Source organism: Ptychodera flava, unplaced genomic scaffold (assembly GCF_041260155.1).
Source record: "Ptychodera flava strain L36383 unplaced genomic scaffold, AS_Pfla_20210202 Scaffold_29__1_contigs__length_4469600_pilon, whole genome shotgun sequence".
In the NCBI taxonomy this organism is placed as follows: domain Eukaryota; kingdom Metazoa; phylum Hemichordata; class Enteropneusta; family Ptychoderidae; genus Ptychodera; species Ptychodera flava.
This window is the reverse complement of record NW_027248351.1, coordinates 561,354-570,524: the sequence shown is the minus strand read 5'-3', so window position 1 is coordinate 570,524 and position 9,171 is coordinate 561,354. Positions and strand designations below refer to the sequence as shown.

At 34.0% G+C, this 9,171-nt stretch overlaps 2 protein-coding genes across 6 annotated transcripts in view; one reads left to right on the top strand and one right to left on the bottom strand.

Moving 5' to 3' along the window:
• Window positions 1-9,171, bottom strand: part of LOC139127176 (myosin-3-like) — a 182,777-nt gene that overhangs the window by 135,651 nt on the left and 37,955 nt on the right. The gene's annotated exons all lie outside the window — the stretch shown is intronic.
• LOC139127216 (uncharacterized) lies at window positions 1,715-8,234 on the top strand. The gene is made up of 9 exons (XM_070693124.1): window positions 1,715-2,102; window positions 2,313-2,398; window positions 2,758-2,874; window positions 3,583-3,602; window positions 3,792-3,977; window positions 4,313-4,601; window positions 4,982-5,141; window positions 5,513-5,665; window positions 6,540-8,234. The coding sequence occupies exons 1-9, from the start codon at window positions 1,715-1,717 to the stop codon at window positions 6,644-6,646; spliced, it is 1,506 nt and encodes a 501-aa protein (XP_070549225.1). The 3' UTR covers window positions 6,647-8,234.

Below are 9,171 nucleotides of genomic sequence, written 5' to 3'. Positions count from 1 at the left end.
AAAATTTTCGAATTTCGAAAAATTAAGCCGATAAAAAGTTTTCTTTCACCTTGAGCTTTAAAATGAACCCCCACATGTGGTATATCAGAGGAGAACTGTAAAAATTTGAGAGTCCGAATGTCTGTCCCCATAGGTGCATTCTACCTTAATTGCAAATATTATATGGTAATCGTGAATGACTTTTTCAGGAAGTTTTATCATGCAGTTTATTTTTAAACCAGTGAGCTTATTCCCTTGCATCATTTAAAGGTTAAAAATAATTTCCTTTAATTACAGATGCCAAAAGGAAAAACTTGGGCATTGAACTATGGTGATGGTGAAGACAGAAATGTCTACATATTTGTGAAAAAAGGGCAGGATTCCTATGAGAGAAGAAAAGATAAAAAAAAGAATGTAATACCACAGGTTGTTAGTGCCATTGGAAAAAAACACTAATGGCGAAGAAAAGATCGTGGTAAGTTTAAAGGTCTGATATCAACTTGTTGATTGATTCAGGTCAATTTACAATTTTTGCTCTGACCACTGACGTTATAGACTTTGATAAATTCTAACTTTACCACATGGGATATAGAATTTTATGCTTCTAGAAGACTTTGCTGTGGCAAAATAATGTGTGGTATTATTCAGATGATATTCGTCTCAAAAATAGGGAAGGTAGGTTGGGAATATTTTCATTATTTTGTAGTTTTTTATTTCTTTTGTGCTAGAAGTCATATCAAAAATACTTGTGATTACATCTTACAAAAAAATAAGACAACACCTCTTGCTCTCTAGATTTTGTAATTTTATTTTTATGCCAATTTTCATGTAAATTACATGCATGATTATTATGTATTATGCATTTGTTAGCTCTGAAAGGTTCAGGTTCTGAGGTAAAATTAGGGTAGGTCTTATTGGAACCACGCAATCACTTTGTTTTTGGTGTAAACTAAATAGAAATCAATACTATTGGCAAGACATTAGACAAAGTTTGACCTGTAAAGTATTTGCATTTATCAAAGAACTTAAAAGTTAAAACTTTTCCTTGCTCAATGATCATCTGAAGGACAATTTTAATTTTAGAAATGAACCTTCTGAAAACTTATGCCATCCAGTAGAAAAATACTACAATGATTATAGTTGAATTATTAGAGAGAAATTATGTGCTTCTAAGGAGTGTCTGTGATAAAATTTACAAACTTGATTTCAGTAATGTTTCAGTACTAGAGCTTCGCATGGCATGATGTTACATGTTTAAATTTGTTTCAGAAATATCCGAGACTTTTTAGTGATTCATGTTTATGCATTTGCTCATTTTTCAAATCACAGGAGCATATGTGTCAAAGGGCAATATGTACATTTTCTACTTGTGACTTCATGCTACATAATATTTATGTACTAGACATTGTTTTTAAAGGGTTAATTTTAATATTTGTTTTCCTTTTACCCTTTAGTTTCAGACTGCTGTAAATGAGAAAGGTTTGCCAAAGTTTTTCATGTTAAAAATGAAATACTTCAATGTAGCAGCTAATGAAATGTCATCAAAATTCAGAAGTTCTTCAGACGCTCAACAATTTGCCTCACTGTTCAACAAACTATATGGTAAAAATGTCTCATCTGGGCTTACCAGTGCAACTACTCCCTCGTCTGATGAAAGTGATGTTTCCATGTCTGACCCTGAACCTCCCAAGAAAAAACTAAGATCAGGAGGAGGAAGAACCTTGAAGCACGACCCATGGCTGTGACACCAGTTGAAAACCAAGCAGGTCAGAAGAAGACTGAGGATTTAAACTCTAAAGAATTTCTGGAATGGATAAATACCGAAAAATCTGTGGGCACTCATCAAGTCATGGTACAGTCCCTCCACCCACCATCACCAAAACACACAGTCAGAGCCATCAGAATGGATTATGTAAAACAACTGGAAGAGATCATCATTAAAAAGCCTGCTACACTACTAGCTCAGCCTCTCCTAGGAATTGTGAGTGATAGCAATGATAAGGAGTCTTTTAATCCAGCACTAGTCAACGGGTATAAAATTCATATTATTGGTGGCAACCACAGGCGTGAAGCCCTGCAGCGACTTCAAACAGTACCTGAAGTACCAGTGATCCTTTATGTGGGTGAGTTTTTCTACACTTAGATATTATTTTGGGTACAAAATACTATGTGCAAATGTGACACAAGGAAGAGGTTTTACAATGTAAAGAACATTTTGTGCAGATTGTCAATTTTGCAAGTTTCATTAGAAAATCAGTCAATGCAAAATCCATATCTTGTCTCAAACATTGTTATGTATATATGCCATAATGAATAAAAACTTTAAATTTCAGGCTGTACAGATGAGGAAGTGATTCGTTTGGCTCAACTCCATAATACAGTTGCACAGACCATTAAGTTCTATGACACCATAGAAAAGGTAGGTTATATTCATAAGTGTGAAAGTTCATCTGTGGATAGTAGAAGTAGATGTTAGATTTGTTGACTTGCCCTTTCAGCACAGAAACACTAACAGCTGCTCTTTTGTTGATTTACTGTTAGTTAATCATTGAATTGTGTCTGTATGCATGGAATTTTATGGGATACAGGGATCAAAGAGCAATTAGACAAGTAAACTTACTTCACTGATTGAATTTTTATATTGAGTTTACTGATTTCAGCTGGAAAACGAATATTACATAAAACAAGTAGTATCTCTGCATGAGTTAATGTGCTGAAATTAAATTTACCTACACACATTTCAAAGTTAGTAAAAAATCATTCATTTTTATTTTTAAGGCAACATACAGTCGCAAAATGCTGTATGAGATGGCAGAGCAGAAAGATGATGATGAACCACCTAAAAGGAAGCCGTCAAAATGGCGCAAAATATGTGCAGAGCATCTGGAAGAAAAGGTAATATTGAACATATAATTGTTGAGGATGTATACGTAACCTATGAGCACATAGAATTGTAGATTATTATAATCTTCCAATATTCCAAAATGGTATAACGTCATCAAAGATCGATGATTCTCCCGTAATTAACAGCCATATCCCAATGGACTTAAGGAGAATGCAAAAATCCGCAATTAAAATAAATGACAATTCTCTCAATTTTTAATGTATATGTACATCCTTCAATTCAATGTCAACTTTCAGTATTTGTCAATGCATATCAAGCATGGTGTTATAGCTAACTACTGAATTGATGTCTTGGCTTAAAATTATTTGCATGGTAATGCATATGTCACACCTGCAAATGGCGCCAGGTATTCCATCATAAAATGCATGCTTGTCAGTGAAAAAAATCATTAAAATTTACCTTATGTCAAATGCGTGTTTGGTTATTTTTAGATATGCCAACTTCAATAACAAGGGCTGGAAATTTCCAGTCCCTTTTTTTTCACCCTGTTAAATTTTAGAAATACCTTGATCTAATCTGTATAGCTTTAGTAATATGTCTTAATCTCACGTAAAGATGAATTCAGATTCTACATTTTCAATGGGCAAAGAAATGCTTATTTGGCATGAATGTTTTTCTCTATTGATTCATAGTGAAGTAGTATTTATAAGGTTAACTGTCATATTGTGGATGAATGTAAATGCCTTACTGCCTTACAGGTCAGATTCAATATCTTATGGTATTACATTCTCTACACAACAGGAAACTTCTATTGATCTGATCTTCTTTATGGCGTCTCTGAGCACACGATGCTTTGAACTTATTAAAAAGATCGATGAACTCTACAAGGATGGAAAAATTAAAGACCAACGCATGACCAAACAGGAATCACTGATTCTAAACAGACGTATACCAGATTGTAAATCAGCCAATTACAAGTCCTTGAGGAATCTAAAGGAGGAAGAACAGTTTCATCTCCTTCAAAAGTTGCAGCTTTGGAATGCTCTTTTGAAGAGACTGCTAAAGCAGCGAAAGATATGAAGGAGATGAGGTTTGTACAGGAGTGTTTCCAGAAGAAGGTGGGAGAAGATGACTGGGATACTGTCAAAGAAAAGTAAGTGAATTATTGGTACATGGGTCTTTTGTATGTATCTGTAAAATCTGCTAAGAAATATGGTTTTGCATCATATGAGAATGATTGTTATGTAATGATAATTCAGAAAGTGTTTCAGAATTTGGGGGGTTTTTTGTGACTCTTGGATAATTTCCCACACATTTTATTTCTGTTTTTACAACTTTAGATGTATAAAAAGGTATCAGAAATTTTGGGAACATTTTTATATTGAAGAAATTGGAGTTTTTTCATGTTTGATGCTTCAAGGCATAATTACAATATCAAAATTAATCCCCATTTGCCTTTTTAATTGACTGAAAATTTCATTATTTCAGATATCCTGAATACACAACCTATGGTGCCTTGAAGCCATTTAAAGGTGTCAAACAACTAGAAAAACATCCTCCAGAGTCATTTATCAGGTTCTGTCTGCGAGCAGTGAAAACAGAGAATGGTGACAAGAATGAAAGCACAACTGATGATGATGTAAACACTTCTACATGTATCGCCGGCAACAATGTAGCTATTGTGAAGTATGACCCCGATAAGCTGCTTGATTTGAAAGATGCTGTGACTGAACAGAATGGTGCCACATTGATCATTCTGGACATGCTTAAGTGTGAGGTAAATGCTAATATTAAAGGGAAAGGTTTCCCAGGGATTATGTGTTCTTCTATGGAAAACTGAATGGTGCGAAATTTGTCTTTTTTATTCGCTTTCGCTTACTGATAGCGCTATCACAGCCATTTGAAAACCATTTGTCGTAGGTAGAAGTAACGTAAGAGCCTAGCTCTGCATTGACACTTAGATGTATTGGACAAGCCATGGGCAAAAGATATGAAAAAAAGTAGATTTAATAATATGTTTTGTAACCTTTTACAATCTCAAATCTACATTAGTCTGTCACAAATCCTCAAGAAATGGTCATTTTCATTGCTGTTTACTTTTGAATTTTTTATTCTTCAAATGCTGCAATGATTCCTGTGTGTATCACTTTTTTACAGATTTCATTGGAACAATTAAATACAATTTTGCGCATGATGAAAGACGTTAATATGCGGACCCTGACATCATCATACAGGTGTATATTAGTTGTAGATGTGAAGACCATGCACCAATATAACTTGGAAGCAGAATGGGCTTTTGCCCACTTGAAATCTGGTGGTATGTTGAAAATAGAATGTTGTAAAGTAGAATGTTTTAAATTTAGTGAAATATGCAATCATTAGCTGAACCAACTCTACTCACACGGAGCAAAATTTAGCATATCTTAGGAATACCTTACAGTACATCTTTAAAGGTTATCCACTTGAAATTTACAAGAAGTTTTCAGATTACAGATGTGAGCTAATGCTGTATCACTGGCGGTATTTTTCAGATAAAAAAGTAGTTTGCGTCTTCATATTGAGCTATGGCAATGAAAGGCAAAGTAACTATGAGGATTTTTTCACAACTGACAATATTTGTGTATTTTAGCATGGCATGAGGTATACATATAAGACATACAATTTTTTTCTTCCATTCTCATTTTTCAGATAAAAAAGTAGTTGGCATCCTCATATTGAGCTATGGCAATGAAAGGCAAAGTAACTATGAGGATTTTTTCACTGCTGATGATATTTGTGCATTATTGTCAACAATGTTGGCCTGGAATGCATCTAACACAAGTGTACTCATTACTGAGCAGGGTAAGTTTCTACTGGTGTTGTCTTATTGTATTTATTTGACAACCTTAAATCCAGGGACCTTAAGTGATAAGCCTACAATACATGTTCAGAAATGTCCATTTATTGATCAAGTAATTCTTCCAGTTTCATGGCCAATATCGGACGTTTGTTATCATGCCTATTTTAAAGTCATGGAAAAAACCAGGCCCTTTTATATCTGTCATACATGGTATCTGTGTTTAGGTCATTGAAAACTGCATTTTGTGTCTTTCTTCAGGTCATTTCCTTGAAAACAATTGTTATGGCCAAAGTGACCCACAGGATTATTTTTATCTGTCAAAGGGAGAAACATGTTCATGTTCCACTTCATATAACATTTGCATTTAAAAATTTAATGAAAGTAAATATTTAATCAATAATCTTGGGCCAAAATGTGATACTCAGAACTAGTCTGTGCAATCTCAAATGTTCAATTACTTGAAACAGGCAAAATCAAGACATTCAAGCAAAGTCAGGAGATTGAACAGGGACAAAACCACACAAACACTCTGCTGGATACAGAAGAATTTAAGTAAACTTTGAAAATGATACTAACCATATGAAAGTTCACTGACAATAACAGAACATGAAAATTTCAGTGAGATAAAGATTAGCCTTAATAATTCAAAATTACCAATGCCCACTGAGTACATTGTATCACCAGAAAAAATTGTGAAAACAATTCTGAGTTTTGTAACTTGCAGGACTTGCAAAAAACTTTTTTCTGCAAATTTCTGAACAAAGTAAACTCTTGAAGGAGCATATTGCCAGCGGACAGAAAACAGGCGCTTTAGATCAAGACTTGACATGTGATAGTAGAAACACTAAGATTGTATTATTTTTTTTACATTATCAGATATTGGAGTGAAAGCAGTAAAGATGCTGGAAGACAAGAGCCATACCATTGTGTTTGTAACTGAAGGCAGTGTGACAGATAGTCTCTACAAATTGAACAAAACTTAAACAGGAACTTAAAAGCCGGATTATCATAAATCCATGCAAATGTGAAAAAGCCACGCTACTGATTGGACGTGCTGTGATTGGTCCAATAATCCCATAATTTTGCCATGTTTCAGGTGTTCATTGTCATTTAATATTGCATTTGATGTCTGTGAATATGTAGCGACTAAACTTGAGTTTAAAATAAACTGAAAAACATTCCGTTTTTTATCGTAGAATGCATATGTTTCAAAATGTGTTCCCTGCATGACCATTTGACCTCTCTTTGAATATGTCAAGAAAGTGCCCATCATTATTATTCAAATTTATCATACGGTAAAAGCGATGCTATGAGAATTCAAAATCTCCCGCCCACTGTATGTATATTGCTGCATCATCAGTAATTCCCCTATTGTGCACCCACGGTCCTGTAACTTCCTGTTTAACATTCACAATCTGAGGCTAGGACTGGCCTTGGTTATATACACTTACAGTTTACTTTGTTGTTTGAACTGCATTGTGTAGTAGTTTTGCTGCCTTAGGTGACAAATTTTACTGACTAAATTTGAGAAATTTTCCTGTTAAAAGGACAAGTCGCTGTCTTTTGACCTTCTTTGGTGAAATTTGTTTGGTATGAATTGTTATTTGACTACTTGAAACAAGCTTTATACTTTACACAATCTCCACAGTGTTTGTAGACAAAAAAGATTAACCATTCGATTTAAGATTTCAAAGTACATGTATGTGTATACCTAAAAATCACAGGCAATTTTTGGTGCTTTTTTTTTCACTGGAGTGTTCTTGTATATGCCATGATGTGTCATGTTATTTAATGCGTATGTAACCAGCTGAGCCTTGGCACATTTCTTCTTGGGTTAGGCATTTCGTAAGAACGTAAAAAAGTCTCAGAAATTCTTGTTCCCTTTTTACATTAGTGTCTCATAGTGCAGCATGATTAAGGCTATTATTTGTCTATCCTCTCATAGAGGATAGACAAAAAATAGCTCCAGGCACCGTACGAGAAGTATTGGACTTGCCTGCAGCTCGTCCAATACGTTGCCACACAGAACCCTCACCCATACATGGCCGTATTTGTAAATAACCCTATATTATTTAAATGTCATACAGTCCCTGTACACACTCAAAAAATTGAAATGGCCATTGCTCACTGTACAGTTGTTTTGATATGAGTAAAAGAGACAAGTGCAAGTATTCAAAACTGAATGAGAAAAGTTGTTCTCCTGTAATTTTTAAGCTATATTTTGTATTCTTATCATGAGTACCATACAATACTACTTCAGATAATGTTTGAGACTTTGGACCTACTGACTTGAATTTCTTATGTTTCATGTTAATATGGTGAACGTCTGTCACAAGTCCATTTTGCAGTAAAAAATTTGATGCAACATAAAGGGCACAAGAATTTTTATAACCTTTTGTCATATCGGAATTTCTCAGTTCCTTGAACTCTAAAATCTTGAATGGTAAAAGGAAAATCATGAGAAGTTTGAGCCTTATTAAACTTTCAGGTTTAGATTAGCTTTTATCTTTATCAGTGTAACATCCATGCTCATATGCATTAATGAAAATAAAGTTGTTGTATTTTCTTCTATTTTTGGCATTCTATAATTGAGTGAACGTTACTTGTTGAGTTTTATACATATCTATAGCAGTATTGGCAAGTTAACAGACATATTCTGTCAAAACAACATAACATCTCCGGGTGTTTTAGGATATGTGGAGCATTTCAGTCAAACCCTCTAAAATCGGTATCCCATTAACTGTTCAAGTGGCAACAAATGGTTACAAAGAGTGAATCACTGAAAATACAGTTGTGTGCAAGACTGTAATCATTTATTTTGTCATTTTTTCTCCATATAAAGTTTCACTATATAAGAAGACTTCAAATTATTGAAGTTAACAATCATAATGATCTAGAAATTTATTTGGACATGAACTACCTAAAAATGAGAATTTTTTAACAAGTATTAAACAAGATAAAGCTATTTTGATCTAACTAAGTAAAATTTAACATTCCTAACTTTATTGATTATAAATAAACGGCCTAAACAATGTGACTTCTTACAAAAATTCATGTAAGCTACTACTTTAGAAAATTGATGGTTTTTTTAGAAGGTGTTATGTTCATATTGTCAAGGTACTAAGCTAGTAGGAGTATAGAATGAGTCATAAATAGTCAATGATCAAGCGGATACAAAGAGTAATACATTTCATTATTTTGCGAGCTTAATCAGCAACATTAATCGGTGTCATAGTAAACTAGTGAAAAAGTCTATAGGGTTGCTTGCAGTGGTTCTGTGGTGATGACCCTTGACCCGAGCACAATTGATATGCCACAGCACCATAGCGATATCACAGCTAACCTTAACCATTTGTCAGGTCTACTTTTAGGAATAATATCAATACGCCGTGGGCAAATTGTTAATCATGACACGTTGAAGACGAGTGGTGTCACAGTCAATATGTCACTCGTATTTTCCAAGCTGAATGAAGAAAAATATTAGGAAATACCATAATATACTTATCGC